The sequence below is a fragment of the Felis catus genome, chromosome F1 (genome assembly GCF_018350175.1).
Source record: "Felis catus isolate Fca126 chromosome F1, F.catus_Fca126_mat1.0, whole genome shotgun sequence".
Taxonomy (NCBI): Eukaryota; Metazoa; Chordata; class Mammalia; order Carnivora; family Felidae; genus Felis; species Felis catus.
This window is the reverse complement of record NC_058384.1, coordinates 8645302-8665197: the sequence shown is the minus strand read 5'-3', so window position 1 is coordinate 8665197 and position 19896 is coordinate 8645302. Positions and strand designations below refer to the sequence as shown.

The 19896-nt window shown below is 35.9% G+C and overlaps 1 protein-coding gene across 8 annotated transcripts in view; it reads right to left on the bottom strand.

Annotated features, from left to right (window-relative positions):
- The window catches only part of RGS7 (regulator of G protein signaling 7), a 516676-nt gene that overhangs the window by 123294 nt on the left and 373486 nt on the right, over positions 1-19896 (bottom strand). For all 8 annotated transcript variants that reach the window (XM_023247637.2, XM_023247632.2, XM_023247635.2 and 5 more), the window contains exons 5-6: positions 14172-14278; positions 9108-9159 (exon numbers count right to left, since the gene is read on the bottom strand). In XM_023247637.2, the coding sequence (XP_023103405.1) occupies positions 9108-9159; positions 14172-14278 (159 nt within the window). The remainder of the gene's footprint in view (positions 1-9107; positions 9160-14171; positions 14279-19896) is intronic.

The window sequence follows — 19896 nt, the reverse complement described above, 5'->3', positions numbered from 1 at the left end:
GGCAGAGCAAGCATGAGAAGCTGACTCGGATGTAGAAGGGATACAGGAATTATCAGACATGGAATTAAAGACAACTGTGATTAAAATACTCAGGGCTCTAATGGAAAAGGTAGACAACATGGAAGAACAGGCGAGCAATGTAAGCAGAGAGATGGATACACTAAGAAAACAATCAGAAGGAAACACAAATCAAAGCACTGTACTAGAAGTGAGGAATTCCTTTGATGGGCTTATTAATATTAATATTATATTAATATTAATTATATTACATTAATATCATATTAAATATTATATTAATATTAACATTACACAGCTAAGGAAAGAAATCAGTGGGCTTGAGGATGTCAACAGAAACTTGCAAAACTGAGATACAGTGAGAGTACCAGAAAAGAACAAAGAAAGAACAGAAAAAATATTTGAAGCAACAATGACTGAGAATTGTCCCAAATTCGTAATAGTACTATGGATTGAATTGTTTCCCCTTAAAATTCATATGTTGAAGCCCTAACTCCCAGTAAGTTCAGAATAGGACTGCATTTGGAAATGGACCTTTAGAGAGATAATTAAGGTTAAATGAGATCATAAGACTGAGACCCTAATCCAACATGACCGATGTCTTTATAAGAAGAAGAAGAGACACCAGGGATATGCATGCATCGAGAAAAGACCATGTGAAAACACAGTGAAAAGTTGGCCATCACTAGCCAAGGAGTGATGTCTCAGGAGAAAACTATCCTAACAGCATTCTGATCATGGACTTCTACCTTCCAGAACAATGAAGGGGAAAAAAAAACCCACCTTCTGTTGTTTATGCTACCTAGTCTGTGGTATTTTGTTATGGGAGCCCTAGCAAACAAATATAGGCAGGCATCAAACCACAGATCCAGGGTGCTCATAGAACATCAGATATGATTAATACCAAAACATCTTCCCTCTTTCCCTCTCTGTCTCTGTCTCCCTATCTATATTTATATATCTATCTATATCTATATCTATCTGTATCTATATCTGTATCTATCTATCTATCTATCTATCTATCTATCATCTATATTATATTCTGAAGGTGAAAAACCAAAGACCAAGGAAGAAATTGGGGGGAACCAAAAGACATTGAAAGAAATTGGGGGGAAGATGGGGGGGAACACATTTAGAGAACAAAGGATAAGAATTACATGAAATTTCTCATCAGAAACCACACAAGCAAAAAAAGAGTGGAATGAGATATTTAATATGTTGAAAGAAAAGACTGAAAACCTAGAATTCTTTATCCTGCAAAATTATCCTTCAAAAGTGAAGAAGAAATAGACACTTTCTCAGACAAATGAAAATTGAGGATATCTGTTGTCAGTAGGCCTGTCTTATAAGAAATGCTAACAGAAGTTCTTCAAAGAAAAGTAAAGTTATATAGCTTGAAACTCAGATCTACATAAAGAAGGAAGACTTCTAGAGAAGGAATCAATGAAGGCAAAACAAAGTATTTTATTTTTAGTATTCTTAATTGATCTAAAGGATAATCATTTGTTCAAAATAGTAACAGCAACAATATATTCAGTGATTATAGCTTATAATTAAGTGAAGGGAATGACAGCAGTGTTGTAAGGTTGGGAGGAAGAAAGTGGGGATATTCTCTTATGAGGTCCTTATACTACTCATAAACTTTGTAGTGTTATCTGAAAGTGATCTTGGATTGGTTGTAAATGCATATTTAAAACTCTAGGGGAATCTTTAAACAAAAGCAAATGAAATGTTCAGTTAAAAGAAGAGAAGGCAGAGAAAAGATGGAAGTAAAAAAGAAAGAAAGAAAGAAAGAAAGAAAGAAAGAAAGAAAGAAAGAAAAGAAAAGAAAAACAAAGCAAAAGGGAAATAAATAGAAAATAGCTACAAATAGGATAGATATTAATCCAACTATATTAATAATCACTTTAAATGTAATGGTCTAAATATGCCAATTAAAGGACAAAGACTCTCAGAGTGGACAAAAGATAGGACCTAATTATACGCTGTCTACAAAAAACCCACTTTAAAAATAAAGACACAGATAGATTACAAATAAAGGGGAGTACAAAAATTTGCCATGCTAACACTAATAAAAAGAAAGCTAGAAGAGTAGCTAAATTAATTTCCAAGCAGACTTCAGAAAAAACAACAACTATTAAGAAGAAACAGAGACATTATTATGATGAAGGGGTTAATTCTTCATGAAGAGGGGCGCCTGGGTGGCGCAGTCGGTTAAGCGTCCGACTTCAGCCAGGTCACGATCTTGCGGTCCGTGAGTTCGAGCCCTGGGTCAGGCTCTGGGCTGATGGCTGGGAGCCTGGAGCCTGTTTCCGATTCTGTGTCTCCCTCTCTCTCTGCCCCTCCCCCGTTCATGCTCTGTCTCTCTCTGTCCCAAAAATAAATAAACGTTGAAAAAAAAAAATTCTTCATGAAGACATAAAAATCCATGTTTATTCTAACAGAGCATCAAAACGCTTGAGACAAAAACTGAGAGACTTCAAAGAGAAATGGCAAATATATATTATGATTAAAGACTTCAGCACACATCTATCTGTAGTTGAGAGATCCCATGGTGGAAAAATTGGTAAAGACAAGCTGAACAGAAGAGCATCCTCAATCAATCAGATCAAATTGACATTTATATCCATCAATAGCAGAATGTATAATCTTCTCAGGCTCCAATGGGACATTCACCAAAACAGACCCTGTCCTAGGCCATAAAGTACACTCTAACAAATTTTGAAAATAGAAATCTTACAGAGTATGCTTTCAGACAGCAATGAAATTAAACCAGAAATTAGTAACAGAAAGATCACTAGAAAGCCCTCAAATGTTTGCAAGTAAACAACACATTTGAAAATAACGTTTTCAAAAAATTTCAAGACAAAAAAAAAAAACACTTTCACTAAAGGACACTAAAAATACAAGTTATCAAATTCTGTAATGCAGTGAAAACTGTGCTTAGAGGGAAATGTATAGCATTGAATACCTACATTTTTTTTTAAAAAGATCTAAAACCAATAAACTACACTTCCAAAATAGGAAGTGAAGAAAAGGAAGACAGCGAATTAAATCCAAAGGAAGAAGAAGAAAAGAAATACTAAGAATTTACAGCAGAAATCAATGAACTTGAAACAGAAAAGCAGTAAAGAAATTCAATAAAATCAAAAGTTGGTTATTTGAAGAGATCAATATTAATAAACCTCTAGGCAAGCTAACCAAGAAAACAAAGACAAAAATTACTAATCTAATCAATTTTAAAAAGGGCTATTACTACTGATACCATAGACTTTAAAAAGATAGTAAAGGAATATTTTTTAATTGTTTTTAACGTTTATTTATTATTGAGAGACAGACAGAGACAGAGCAGGAGCATGGGAGGAGCAAAGAGAGGAGGAGACACAGAATATGAAACAGGCTCCAGGCTCTGAGCTGTCAGGGCAGGGCTGGAACTCACAAACTGCGAGATCATGACCCGAGCTGAAGTTGGTCGCTCAATCGACTGAGCCACCCAGGTGCCCCAGTAAAGGAATATTTTTGATTAATTAACTAATTAATTAATTGAGAGAGAATCCCAAGCAAGCTCCATGCTGTCAGCACAGCACCTGATGCTGACCTTGAGCCCACGAATCATAGGATCCATGACCTGAGCCAAAACCAAGAGTCAGACGCTCAACTGACTGAGTCCCCCAGGCACCCCACAAAAAAAGATAGTAGAGGAATATTAAAAACAACCCTAGCCTACAAATATGGTAACCTATATAAAATACACCCATTTTTTGAGAGATACAATCTAAGAAAAGCCACACAAGGATAAAAACATAATCTGAATAGACCTATAACTGTTAAATAAGTTGAATCAGTAACTGAGAATCTACCCAAACAGAAAGCACCAAGATATTTTCAATGGCGAATTCTACCAAACATTTAAAGAAGAAATGATACCAACTCTCCACAGTCTCTTCCAGAAAAGAGGCAAAATAAAAAGGAGTCATTTATAACAGTCTATGAGTACAGTATTATCCTAAGAGTAAAATCATAAAAATACATTACAAAAATGGTAAAGTATATATCAATATTCCCATGAACATAAATACAAAGATCTCCAATAAAATATTAGCAATCCACATCCAACAATGTAAAAAGAAGAATCATACACCATAGCTAAATGACATTTATTCTTGGTATGCAAGCCTGGCTGACCATTTGAAAGCCAATTAATGAAACCCATCACATCAAGAGACTAAAAAATAAAAACCATATGATCATATCAATAAATGCAGAGAAAGAATTTTTTTTAAATTTTGTTTAATGTTTATTTATTTTTGAGAGAGACAGAGTGTGAGCGGGAGAGGGGCAGAGAGAGAGGGAGACACAGAATCTGAAGTAGACTCCAGGCTCCAAGCTGTCAGCATAGAGCCCGATGCGGGGCTGGAACTCACGAACTGCGAGATCATGACCTGAGGTGAAGTCAGGCACTCACTAGAACAGATTGGTTGTAGCCACCCAGGCGCCCCATTGCAGAGAAAGAATTTGACAAAATCTAGCACCTGTTCGTTAAAACAAAACAAAACAACTCTCAACAAACTAGGAATAGAGGGAAACTTCCTCAACTTAGTAGAGAACATCTACAAAAACCCTATGGCTAACAGCATAATAAATGGTTAGAAACTAGATGCTTTCCTGTTAAGGTGAGGAACAAAGCAAAGGTGTCCCTTTGCACACTCCTATTCAGTATCTTCTGTTAAGTTCTAGCTAATTCAGTAATACAAGAAAAATAAATTAAATGTATACAGTTTGGACAGGAAGAAAGAAAACTGTCTTTGTTCACAAATGACATGTTTATCTATGCAGAAAATGTAAAAAGCGGCCAAAAAACACTTAGAACTACTAAGTGATTATGACAAGTTTGAATGATAAAAATTTGCTTTTTTTGTAATCCAATAATGAACAATTGGAATTAGAAATGAAATATGCAGTACCATTAACATTAGCATACAAATGTAAATAGTGTGCTAAAAAAGTTTCTTTTAAGAAATTTAACGAAATGAGTACCAGATTTTTTAAAAACAATATATTTCATTTGACTAATGATTCAAAATATTATTTTGACATTTAAAAATAAACATTATTTTTGACATTTATTTTATTGTTTAATGGGAGATTTTTAAAGTATAGTGACACACAATATCACATTAGTTTCAAGTATACAAAACAGTGATTCAACAAGTTTATACATTATGCTGTATTCGCCACAAGCCATTCTATTAGAATGGCTAAACTTCAAAATACTAAACACTGGTGAGGATGTCGAGCAGTAGGAGCTCTCATTCACTGCTGCTCAAGATGCAAAATGGTACAGCCACTCTAGAAAATTATTTGGCCATGTCTTACAAAGCTAAGCATAACCTTACCATATAATCAAGTAATTGTTCTCCCAAGGAGTTGTCCAAATGAATGGAAAACCAATGCCCCACAAACCCTGCATACTAATGTTTACAGCAGCTTTATTCAGTTTCCAAATGTGGAAGCAGCCAAGACGTTCTTCAGTTGGTGAATGGATAAACAAACTGTGGTATATTCATAAAATGGAATGTTATCCTGTTATAAAAAGGCAGTGAGCTATCCCATCATGCAAAGACATGGAAGAACTTAAACACATGTTATTAAGTAAAAAAAAAAAAAATCTGAAAAGGCTCCCTACTGTATTATTCCAATTATATGACATTCTGGAAAAGGAAAAACTATGGAGACAGGAAAAAGAGCAGTGGTTGCCAGGGGTTCAGGAGGGAAAAGGGAAGGATGAATAACTGGAGCGCAGAGAATTTTTAGGGCAATAAAACTATTCTGTAGGACATAGTAATGGTGGATGCATGCCATTATACCTTGGTCAAAACCCACAGAATATACAATACAAAGATTAAACTCTAATGTAAACTAGGGACTTTAGTGAATTATAATGCATCAATATTGGTTCATCAATAGCAACAAATGTACCACTCTAATGTAAGGTATTAATAATAGGGAAGAGTATGAGTGGGATTGAGGTGGTTTTATGGGATTATACATTCTGCTCAGTTTTTTTTTTTTTTGGTATACCTATAAAACTACTCCAAAAACTAGAAATTAAAAAAAAAAACTGGCTTCAAAAATAGGCATAGGAGTCTAGTTACATCAAAAGTGAATGATAAAGAATTTGGGAGTTGTATGGAGGGCTATGAAATAGAACTGTAGATGCTCTTAAGTTAAAGCCCTTATGAAATAAACAACATCTAAATTACGTGCGAAAATGAATGAAGCTGGAGCAACCCTCTTTCCCCTCTGCAGTTTTGTTAGTGGGATGGACTCATTGGAAAACTTTGCAATGTTTTAGGGCAGGAAACAAACAATGCCTACTTTTAGAAAAGTGAAGTTCTTTCATGGCTTCTGTTTCAATGTACAACTCTGTTACTGTGTCTACCCCAAGTTATCTGCCTGCCCCAAGTTATCTTAGAAAAGGCAGACTAAGTAATCACTGTGCTTTGGGCTTTGTGGCCCAACCACATCACAGCATCAATATCCTCTTTATAAATTTTTTTTAATGTTTATTTATTTTGAGACAGAGAGAGACAGAGCATGAATGGGGGAGGGTCAGAGAGAGAGGGAGACACAGAACCTGAAGCAGGCTCCAGGCTCTGAGCTGTCAGCACAGAGCCCGACGCAGGGCTCGAACTCACGGACCGTGAGATCATGACCTGAGCCAAAGTCGGAAGCTCAACTGACTGAGCCACCCATCAATATCCTCTTTATAAACAGGAGCTCACATTTCATAACAGTATTTTTTAAGTACATGCTGGTAGGAAATTCAAAGTTGGATAATTTGTATTGCTGCTATGATTTATTTGTGCCTAAAAAGAAAAATCATAGAAGATGTGGCATTATCGCCTGTGGAGGTGATGCAGTGTCTAAGATCGTGATTATTTACTTCCTTTCTTTTTTTATAACATCTTATTGAATAACTATTTTTCCTTCACTTGTATATAATCCAAGCAAGCTAGACACAAACAGCTATATATTTATTCAGGAGGGAAAATAAAATATGATAATTACAAGCTATGTCTATGGTTAGTTAACAAATTGCAGGTAGTCCAGCTTTGGGTAGAAAATAGAAGGTGACCCTCTCTAAAATGGACACAGTAGGAGTTAATGTGAAACCGAATTACATTAATCATTTTGAGATGACTGACTCTGAGGGATGTTCTGTAAATGATTTGCTGTGTAGGCCATGCCATTTCCTCAGGCTTTCCATTGGAACATCAATCTACTGTGAAATGAAACATGAGCCGTTATTGTGAACACTAACATATTTGTGAAGAACACAAAAGATGTGTCTAGAGAGAACACTGAGAGTAAGGATTTGCTTTTCTGCAAGGAACAGAGGCGATGTATCTGCCAGGCAATAATGATGATGAGCAAAAAACAATATTGATTTACTGAATATGAGAGGAGCAATGCCAGTTTCCTTAGGCATATTAATTTTGATTATTCCAATAACTTTAGAAAGTCAGTATTATTATTTCTGCTTGAAAAGTGAGCGGACTGGGACTCAGAAATATTACATGCCTCACCCAAAGTCACAGAGTTGGGTCTGTCTGCCTCCGGCTCATGGGGCTTTGTCCGTGAGCTCTTTCTCAGCTGTTCAAGTGTTTCAACCACTAGAATTTCATCCTTTGTAGTGAGACAACTACCAGGCAATATCCCAGGTTAGAAAAGATCTCCACAAAACTCTCTAGATCAGACCCACAAAGAAGCAGCTTTTTTTTTTTTAATAACTTCTTTCTCTAAGTGCCTCAGTTTGAAGAATGTGTGCCCTGAATGAATAAATCAGTGCTCTCACTACTGGAAATGATCATCTATTCTATTAATTTATAAGTATTCCGGTTTTTAGATGGTTTCCCATGTTAGTTTGAATCTTTGATTGGCATCTTGGATGAAGTACTAAATTCAAGTTTCTGAAATGACAGAAGTGAAGGATAGCTCCATGGGATTTTTCTACAGCCTTCTTATAAAGATGTCTCTCTAAGAGCAATGCCAAAGAAGGCCAGATGCTGTAAAACTTCTCACTGCCTTTGCATATGCTGGTCCTTTGCTTCAAATGTGTTCTCTGCATTGTCTCCTGACAAATTTCCCCTCCTCCTTCAAAATTCAACTCAAATGGCTCTCAGTTCTGTGAAATCACTCTGCAATTTCTGGAGTAAATTCAATCTCTTGTTTATTTTAAACTTGTACATAATTTTGCACACACTGCTGTTATATTCACTCAGCACTCTATAGGAACTCCTGTATAATTCTTTCTTCTCATCTAACCAAGAGTTACCGAACTTTTTAGATGAAGTCAGAGTCACCTTGTTACCCTAGCACCTAAGACAGTATTTGGCATAAGAAAAAAATCCTCAATAAATATTTGTAGAAATGACACTTTAAAACCATGCAGTCTTATCTTGGAAAACTGTAGTCTTCAGGAAGATGTGAAAAGATGTGCACTTGTTGGGGGTCTATGTTCTTGAAGAGCTTACCTAAAATCATGGTTGTTGAACCAAGTTCATTCTAAGTTCACTAAACTTGATTTATTACAATTAAACTTCTGTTATAGCTTTCTTTTGCTTGCCTTCACCATATTTAATATACCTTCTGCTTACAGAATCATAGGATGCCTGAAATAATAGTGAGAAAAATGGAGCCCCAGAAAGTCAAGGGACTTACCACGAATCACATAGCTAAGTGGGAGAGTAAAGTGGAACTCTGGGTCTCTGAGCCCCTTTGTTATTCTTTCTAGTGGACCAAGGTCCTACGGAAAAATAACAATAACTTTTTAAAGCTTGTTTATAGCTTTTTAACTTATTCACAAGAAACGGTTTTTAATAGTTGCGTGGGGCATTATACCATGGAAAACGTTGCCACCAGGTTTGTGCCTTTCCAAACAAAGCCATTCACAAATCTGATGTTGGCAACATTGGTCCCATAGTGGTATTGTGGTTTTCTTTTCTCAATCACAAAGCAATAAAATGCGAGCACGTGTTCATCCATACATATTGGCTATCAATAATAAAATGAGGAGATATTGTACTGACCGTAGTCCGTGTTTTCTGGCTCCCAACAATTTGATGGCCAAAAATAGGGTGTCTGTGGAACAAAAAGAAGTGGAACCCAGGTTAAGCAGACACAAAATTAGTAGAGTTCTTGGTTTATGAGCTGTGTTCATCTTTGGCAATTATCCAGAATAGTTTGCTAATGATGTATGTTTTGTAATACAGGGAAAGTACCCAAACAGGCATTGTAAGACTTTCCTTCTATGATTACTTGCTGAGCAATTGTTCAGTCCAAATATGTGCAGCACCAACAGGTTCTTTAAATGTCATACATTTGCTGCAATTTGACGTCAACTGACATAATGGTAAAAGGTGTGATTGCATCATTCAAAAAAAAAGTTTTCATCCACAAAGACTGAAAGCAGAGTATTAAATTCAGCACGACTCAAGATAAAATATATTTAAATATAACAAATCATTTTTTTTGATTCATATATCTCATTATTGTCATCAGTAGACCCAAAAGCTCAACCGTGAAAATTTACCCTAAGATCTGGCTCTGTTAATTATATGATGTAGCTCTCAACATTATCCAACTAGATTTAAACTTTTCTGTCTCACTTTAAAAAAATATTTCTTCATAGGGGCACCTGGGTGGCTCAGTCAGTTAAGTGTCCGACTTGATTTCAGCTCAGGTCATGATCTCGTGGTCTATGGGTTCTAGTCCCACATCAGGCTCCATGCTGACAGTGCAGAGCCTGCTTGGGATTCTCTCTCTCTCCTTCTCTCTCTGCCCTTCCCCTGCTCATGCTCTCTCTCTCTCTCTCTCTCAAAATAAATAAATAAATTCTAAAAATACATTTCTTCATAAAAACACTTACTGTTTAAAAATTTTAAACTGCACAGCCAGAAGTGATTTTTTAAAAACTAATTTTACTTAATCTTAATTGATTTAATTTTAATCTATTTTAATTGATTGGTGTGATTAACAATTGACAAATCTCAGTCTGTGAAATTCTAGAACCTGACTGACAAAACCACAAAGAAACTGACCAGGAACACCCTGTTATCAGCAACATTTTGTATTTTCTAATAGTGCTTTTCTAGCCCCACTAGTTGGACATGCATGGCTCCAGACCATGGGGAAACTGAATGACTACTGTGTACTCTCTCAAACTTTAATGATTACTCCAGGACTCGACGGAACAAATGACTGCAGACATCAAACTTGTGGGTTTAATTATATTTATTAGTCAATTACATTAGCTATCCATGTGTAATGAGCATATTTGAGGTAATCTCTGATGAACCATTTGATAATTCTCCCTCTAGAAGATGGATTCTCAAGAAGGGGGAAAGGATAATTGGGGAGAACTGTTTGAATCTCTGAGGAAGAGCCTTTTCAAATTGCTTGAGACTTTCAGGGCATGTTGATTTAGCCTCTACTCCTTCTGGGAATTGCTAATATAATAAAGAAGTCTACTGATGTTTTGTACACATGTGAACAAAATGACAACAAGAATTCGAGGTGGGGCGAGTTGAAACACTAGAAAAAGCAAGACATCAAGAATTTTTATAACCCCATCCTCACCTGAATCCCACTTGACTCCTTGGGAGATAGAGCTTTGAGGGTAAAATTGGGTCAGGATTTAGGGGAACCATTGGGGGACAAGTAGTTAAAAATCTTGCTTTCATGAGGGCCATTGGTTTTTGAGATACTTCTCAAAAGTGTTATTTCCTGAGGGTTGCTTCTTTATTTTGTGAGGGGCGTGTGTGTGTGTGTGTGTGTGTGTGTGTGTGTGTACATGTACCTTACTTTTAAAACACCTATTCTAGTCAGACTGGTCAGACATGTACTTTTTTTCTCAAAGCCACAAAGAATGTTCTTAACTTCATTCTCACCATTTTTCTTTATTCTTCCATCATTTACTTTAGTGACAATTCCCTGACTAAAAGTAACAGAATGAAGCTATTTTATGTTCTGATATTGTGTGGAAATGCCATCAAACCAACATTCTTCACTAATATTGCAAGATTTTTTTCTAGGAAAAGTATTTTAATTTATAGTAAAAGAGAATTTAAAGAATAACAAATGCTTATAATTCACTGAAATTTAAAAATTTACTTTTAAAGTTCAACTAGATTTCAGGACATTTTAATATATGAATTTCTCTTTGCTTTTCAGAGTTGGCTTCTTTCAACTATGATAAAATTGAGCTAGCTATTGCTCAATAACCTTTAGCACATATACTAATGTAATGAAAGTCATGAAACTGACCTAGAGAATCATGTCAGATCTCAATTCCAGCTAGCTAATAGAGGATAATTAGACAATTGCAAGTTTACAATAAATATAGAAATCACATGCTTTATATTGTGCTGAAAAATGGAGACAAATTTACATACTGCAGCATATCAATGAAATTAAATGAAGAGTTCCATTTGTCTCAAGTTCATGCCCAGAAGCTTCTTCAGATTCCTAATGATAGTTAAAATCTCAGTCATTCACTGGTAGAGTAGTAAATATGATATGGCAAGTTTCCTATTTTAATTCATGATTTTTGAAATCCTCCCAGGGAGTTGAATTGCAGCTCAGTGTAATAAAGAACTTTCTGCTGCTTGGAACCAACACAAAAATGGAGGTGGACACCTTGAACAAGAATGTGTTTTCTCTTACTAGAGCTGTTCAAATAAAAACCGATTAATGCCTTCACAGTCATTACAGCAGGAATTCAATGACCCCTGACTTTTCTGGAGCTTCTTTTGTTTGCTTTTTAAATCTCAGTTTTAAGATCCTATGACTATTAGATATACAAATATGTCATATTTAGATCCTATTTCAAATGTTAATAGGTCTTTAAAACATTTAACATTTAATATTTAACATTAATTAATGTAATTTAAAAGACTATCTATCATCTGTCATCTATGTAGGCACATTGAAAAATTGCTAGCCTTCTGCCAATACCTAGCAGTGATGTAATACATCTATCACTTGCACCCATTCCCTTGCTTTGTTCTAAAGCTCTTTAAAAACAGTCTCTCCTCTCTCTAGAATGTAGGGTGACCCATTCCCAGCTCTGCTCATCTTTGATCCATGGCCATGACTAAGACATATAAGCCTTGTCTGCCTACTAATTTCAATACAGGGAGGACAAGAGCAGAGTCAAACATTGTCAATCATGTTAACTCACAACATCATCACCAACTTTGGGCCATGTCTGAGCTAGTTTGCTTTAAGAAAAAAAATTTAAACTAGGTAATTCTCCAGAAATAAATAGACTGTATACAATGCTTCCCTTACAGATATGTTATTTTGCACAGAGATAGTTTTACTTGTAATATGATTGTGAGGATAGATAAAAGTTGTTATTTTTGTAAAAACAAAAATCATAATTTTGAGATTTTTATTAGGCCTAAAGTTTACTTATAGTCTGCATATGAAAAAACATTTTTAATTTTTTCAATGTTTATTTTTTAGATAGAGACAACAATAGATATTGGGGGAGGGGCAGACACACACACACACACACACACACACACACACACACACACAGAATCTGAAGCAGGGGCCAGGCTCTGAGCTGTCAGCACAGAGCCTGACATGGGGCTCGAACCCACAAACAGTGAGATCATGACCTGAGCTGAAGTTGGATGCCCAACCGACTGAGCTATTCAAGTGTCCCTATATGAAAAAATTTTTAAAGAAAGTAAGATTATATGGAAAATGCAATCTTCCAGTAGAAAAGTAACTCCCTTAAAAAAATCAAAACGTGTTCCTATTTTGCAAATAATTTATTTGCTAATAACTAATAATTTCTATTTATCAAAATGTTACCTTTTAAGACCACAAGGTACTTTAACTTTTCAATAAGCTATTTTAAGGTACCACCACATTAACTATAAAAAAGGATAATATTCCTCTATTTTAAAGCCTTTTAAAATTATGTAATTTGACTAACATATGTTGCTTGAATATTTAGGTCAGTATCATGATTTCAGGAGACTGCTTTATCTCCTAGGTATTCAGTGCATGAAATCCTACGACTATTTGCCTTGTATAAAAGGGTCCTAAGGAAGTGACAGTGAGGGTGTTCCAGGAAGACAAAGATCTTTAAATGTTTTTAAAACATATTACCTCTTTGTTCTCTGTTTGCCCAAGCAAGTTCTTTGATACCCAGGTTATTGTTTTGTCATTTATTTATAGAACATCTAATGATATTCAGAACAAATGAGAGAGAATTCTCCAATGTCTACAAGTTTGACAATGGGGAGAATCCTCCAAAAATACCTAGAGCAAGAGTCTCAACTCTGGCATTATATGTGCCCTAATTTTATGGGCTAGAATCCACCAGTCAGTTATTAAGAAATCATAATGTCTAATGAAATGTAGAACACACTTCAGGTAAATCATTATGAACTCAAGTGTCAAGTGCATGCTCAATGACCAAAATTAGAGTCCACAATCATTTTTGAAAGAATCTGCATTTTTGAAAGAATGAGCATCTATTTCATTTGAAAAGGACTTAGAAAAACTCGTATCAGTTTACAGGTTATCTAAGGTATACTTCTGCCTCAGATGAGTGCACACACACAAAGCATCATGCACGTCAGTCTTTGCAGTCTTCTTGTAGGAAGGCCTCAGATACCAACATGCAGAAGGCCTTATAAGTAGCTAAATTCTGTATTGGAGCTTTCCCATGAAAATTTGCTTTGACCGAAGGCAGTCTGATATCATGGACAGGGTCCAGAGTATAATCAATTCAGTTACACCTCTCAACTTCCTTCCCAGTGGCTAATGCAGCTTACACATGAATAACTCTCCCACCTCCTGAATTCCAGTAGGCCACTCTCTGAATTTTTCTTAACATTTTATATAAAACATATCTTCAATCATTACACATTTTAACTTTCACAAGTCATCTTAACCAAGCACATTCCATCTTTCTCTGCTTACTGTTTCTTCAGTTTTAAATTTAATATTCGTTTCTAACTAGCTAAGTCAAAAAAAATAAGTTCTATTTTCAAAATTTGTTTGTAAAAACAATCAACAAACAAAATGCAGATTTCTATTTTACAGTTAAGGAATATTTTCATCAAACTCACCTGAAACCGGTAAAAGGTGCCATCATCTTTGAGTGTGAGGACGTGATCCGAGATTGGAAAGAAGTAGCCATGGGCAGCCATTAATGTTCCCAAATGTAGTGCCTCCACTATTTCATGAAAACAGACAAATAAAAATGTATATAAGATCGTTTTTTTAATGCCGATTTACAGGAGTAAAGGATTTTATTCTCTTTAGAGTATATTGTTACATTCAAATTCTTGGCATCCTAAACAACTTGGCTTTGTACTTTTTCTTTTTTTCCAGTTCTTTCACACAGGGTACTGAGATGGCTCCAGTTCCTGGTAGTGACTGTGCAATGGCCAGCCATATTGCATGACGAACGGTGGACAAAAACACAGCATTATGGAACATTGAGACTGCAAAGTTATTCTGAAATCACAGAATCTGAGTCCTTCATTTTACAGGTGAGACATATTTTGCTGTATGTTAATGTCTTCCACAAACAATTCTATTTGGCATTTACATAGCACTTTAAACTTTTAAAAGTATTCTCACTTGTATCACCCCCCAGCCTGTGTTATGGATATCCAATACTATCAACAATTCTTCTAATGACATGGATCACTATTACATGATATCATCGGGGAACATTAAGGCATCTAGAACCATTTATGCTGTGTTAAGTGAGCACTAAACAACCATTCATGCTGCTGCTACAGTCCTGCGATCTTCTGGACTGCTCTAGCTTCTACAGCTCTATATTCAATGCTCTAGATATGGACTATGAAGATGTGTATTTGACAATGAAAATATTACGGTTTCCCAGAAGGCTGAGAAATGTTTGGAACATAATACTTTGATGCTCATTCTCCTTTCATAGCAGCCAACAATTTCTTCCAATAAAATGGTTAATAAAATTTGGTCAACAGAATTATTATTGCATTTGTACAGGGACAACGTGAAGTTTGGCTAACTTAAATTCTAGAAAATATGAAACTCTATAAAATAATTTTTTAGTCCATCAACAAGTTAGATTTATTGATCTGTTTTGTATCTTTCTATACAATTTTGTAATGGATTTATTTCTGTTTTTTAGACAAGTAAATGGTTCTTTAATTCTAGAATTCTTGCAATAGTTCCAGGACTGTATAGATCTATCTTTATTTGTAGCCATCAATCCTGGGAGCTTTGATTCTCCAGCCAATACTGAGTCACTAAGCTGCTGGCTGTGGTGCAGATAAGCATAAGAATCCTGTCCCTCCCCGCCACCCTCCCATGCTTATAAAAGCTAATATAAAAATAATTATATTTTTATAATATAAAATAATATAATTATATTATAAAATATATAAAATATATATATTTTATATATAATATAAAAATAATTGCTAAATTTTATCTGTGGCAGTGCCCCTTTTAGTTGTCATCTATCATCTTGTAAACACTTCAATTGGTAACTTACTTCTGGCCTGTCTCTGTGCTGTTCTTGTCGATAATAAAGAACAACTGCCAATCATCCTCTTTGCCACATTCTTGGACGACTGTTATTAAGTGTCCCAGGCATCTTATCCACACTACGAATTAAGTCCTTCCCTGCACAGAATTTATTTTTCTACAAAGGAGCATTTTTTCATCAATTATATATGTGTGTGTGTGTGTGTGTGTGTGTGTGTGTGTGTGTGTGTGTGTATAATGTCTATATCCTTTTAGCTCAAAGCCAAGACCTTTTCAAAGCCTGTGCTGCTTACAGCTATATACGCACATATTCTTTGACTCTTGCTGAAACTCAGGAGCTAGTGTGGTGTTGTAAGAAGAACAAAACCTTTGGAGGCACTCACTAGTTTTTGTTACTTAAACAATGTGTGCCCCTCCCACCTTACAGAGTTATTATAAGAATCAAACAAGAATATGTGTAAAGAAGTTGGAATAGTGTCCTGCGTATAGGAGACATTCAGTATATGGTAGCTGTTGTGCCTTCAAGATTTACACATGAATTCATGTTACCTTAATCCAAATCACTGCTAGGAAATCCAGTTGCATAAATCTGTGTTCAAGTAGGCTGAGTGAGAGAAACTGGCAGTCCTAAATAGCATCCTAAGTAGCCACTTCCATATTATTTTGTGTATGTGTGGATCACTTATAAAATTGGAATAGTAAGAGAATCTATAAGGATTGCTGGCTCATAATAATGTGCAGGTGCTTATAGACTTGTTCATATTCTGAGTCCCTGGACTCTCCTGTCAGGTAGCACAGGTCAGAACAACCCATTACATCTGTTTTCATATTTCAAAGTCACATGGTGCACCTATAATGTTATAACCATCTTTATTTGTTATATTCCCCGCAGTCTATGGCTGAGGAAAACACGATTAGCACTACTTTCCAGAAAGAGAATTGAATTATGGCACATGAGAAGGTTTGCAGGGAGTAGATTCAGGAAAGGAAAACTGAGATGCCCAGAAAGATAAATAGAAAAAGCCTTCTGAACTCTAATCACAGGACTGAGTGTGACTAAAGAAACAACAAAACCAGTGGGGTGCTAAAGTACTCATCAGGATTAAAAAAAAATATGGTGAAAGTAAACATAGCGAAGCTGCAGGGAAAAAAATCAGAAGCAAACAAACGTAAGCACATTCTGACCTTCCTGCACCCACTGGATACTGATTCCGAGAGATCATACATTTCTGGAGGGGTAGGTACCTGTCTGGAGGTTTTCCTCATGTAGCACTACCATGCATAGTCAGACTGTAACAAGTCATGTGCTTTGTCACAGGACCACCAGAGAACGTAGCTCCAGGACCCGAAAAATACTCAGAGGAAAAATCAGGGAGTTGGGGTGGATTGTCTGTTTTCTTTCAAACTTTTAAACTTGGCACTTAGCATATCAAGAGTGATAAGAGCTGTTGAGCCAATATTTGCTGGATGAGTAAATAAGCAAATTTATGAATCACGACATATCAAAAATATGAACAACGTAGCGCTGCATGAAAAAAGACAACACTAGCTATTTTGTGTTGTGATGATGAGCACCTTGTTCCGCTCTTCCAAGATAATGCAGATGTTCATAGTCTCGTTTCACGATACTTTTGTAAGCTTTCGAGGTGAGGCTGTGGTAGGTATTTTAACTACGGGAAAAGGTAATCATGAGCTTAATGGCATAAATGCCACTAAGAGATCTGTGAGTGGGCATGGTGTAGCGTTGGCAAGGTTGAACTGGTTCCCGCTAGTGATAAACGTGGACCTGCACTTCCCCATGGTCCTTCCGCTTCTGAATCTCAGCACGGCCTTAACCTAATAAGAATCCAGAGGACGGCTGACAGTCTTGGAACAAAGTGTTGAAAGAGTTTAATGAGTAATCCATCAAGATGGCCCTCCAATAATGACACACCAGATGGCTCCACAACATTATGCTTCTCGGCAAAATAATCACTAATTAATCTTGTACTTGTGTTATTTGCGTCACTCACACAGCTAAATAAAGTTCAACAACAAACCTACCATAAAATTCCAGTTTATTTTTCTTTTGGATAGTCAAGCCGTGAACACACTGAGAGATAAAAATCCATCTCCAAACCACAGTTACGATGGGAACAGCCTAGTGTAGCTTTGTTAAGCCTGATCGATTCATTGCATTACTACACTCCAAACCCGGACTCAACAGAATTGTCAAAATTCTTTAAAAGCAAAGAGAATTCTGCATCACATAATTTACTTTTGAATCACAAGTACTTGAGAAAGTTAATAGGATGAAAAGCATATTATAAAATAGGCTCGTGTTGTTCAGTGCTAGATTTCTGTACATAGAAACATACATCGGTTCCTATACTTACAACATATTTTCAAAACTCAGTAATATTTTCCTTATCCAGAGGCCCAACCCCTGGAAGTCCCAGCTCCTCCCAAATGTAGTCCGTAATTGTGAAGTGATAGAAAAATGTCTCTGAATCAAGCAAATAATAATAAAATAATCTTGCTAAATTATGTTTTTATTTCTATCATATATTATTTCTTTTTATTTTCTGTGTAATACTGAAGAATGGTATTGTTTCATCAGCAGCACACAGCGTACTTGAGGTAGTAAATGTGATTAGTATGTGGGGAGAAATATTTTGGAAGGAAATCCACTCAAAATAGAAAAAAAAGGACAGCTGATGATATGATATTAGGGAGGAAAAAAGCTAAAAAGCAGACAGAGGTTAGTTGCTAAATTATAAAATAACAGGCCTTCATCAAGCTGATTCTGAGTCATAAAGATTTTGTCGAACTTCTTACTCTCTGTGTAAGGAGACAGGGAAGTGGTCATTTTAGAAACACTTCAAAATATTATAATTTTTTTCGAGTTGGCATTTCAAAAGGTGAAGTTAGTCATGTGGAAAAATCAAATAGGTAGCACATTTTATTCTCTCACAAGGTCAAATAAAAGTGAACTATTACTATATTTAGGAAGTTGTGAGGTAAGTCCACATTCTCAATAGTTCTATGGTTACTGAAAGAAGTAGGTATTTGAGATTTCATTGATCTTTTTTAAAAGCATCATTTCCACATAGAAAAATCTTGTGCTGCTTGCTTTTTAACAATCATAATCAGGAAGTAGAAGTGGATAATATGGTGATATAGAATAGATAAGATAAAATAGATTCTGTTTGGAAGAAATAAAAACAGAGGCATAGTTTAGATCAACCGTGAAGGATGCACTAGGTAATTAAGTACATAATATTCCCAAATAAAGGAGCAGGGTACAGAGGCGAAGCAGCCAGGCCATGCAAACCTGCTGCCTGGGTTCAAATCCTGACTCCCTCACTTGCTGGCTGTGTGACTTGGCAACAGACTGGCATTTTCCGGGCTTCAGTGCACTCATAGCAAAATGAGGATAGTAAAATATTTACATCAAAGTTTTGTTGTGAGGATAAACAGAGATAATATGTGCAATGTGCTTAAAATAAGGTCCGCCACGTAAAAAGCATTCTAAAACTTGAGTTATTATCAGTTAGTTGATACTTAAGAAAGGATACATCGAGTAGCACTTAGTCTAGTGCTAAAGCAATGAGGAAACTGGTAGCTGGTGTTGATCTAAGCCTCCAGGTCATGTTAAAAACTTGTAATTCAACATCTTTAAAGTCCTCCCGGTGATCAAAGTGGAGTCTTTTGTGTGTAGATGATGAATCTGCTCTAGAATATACCTCTACTTTCTCCTAGACAGCAAAGAACACTACCAGGATCCCAAAGATTTGGTGTCATAGTTATAAAGAAAGATTTCCAGAGGTAATATACCCTGCACACTGGGTTTACAATCCAAAACCTGACAATGCCAGGGATCATCGAGAAAGCCCCTGGCTTAGGAGAGAGGTGGGCAGGACTGACTGACCAGGACATGCTGAGCTGACACTGCTGAGAAATATTGGTGACAGGGGAATCACAGTGACAGCAGCCAGAACACAGATGAATTCTTAGGAAACCATAATATTTGCTCAGGATTCCAAAAAATCAACCCATTAAGAAAAAAACAATTGGCATTGAGAGTAACACAATCATAAATCAGTGGCCCTTATCAGAGACAGAGTAGAACAGTCAAGTTACCTAATATCAGCAGGTATTAAGAAATTATTGAAATATTAAGAGTGATGCTAATTTATTTTATGTTATATTTTTAAGTTTACTTATTTATTTAGACAGAGAGGGAGAAAGAGAGAGAACATAAATGGGGAAGGGGCAGAGAGAGGATCCCAGCGCAAAGCCTGCCTTGGAACTTGAACTCACAAACTC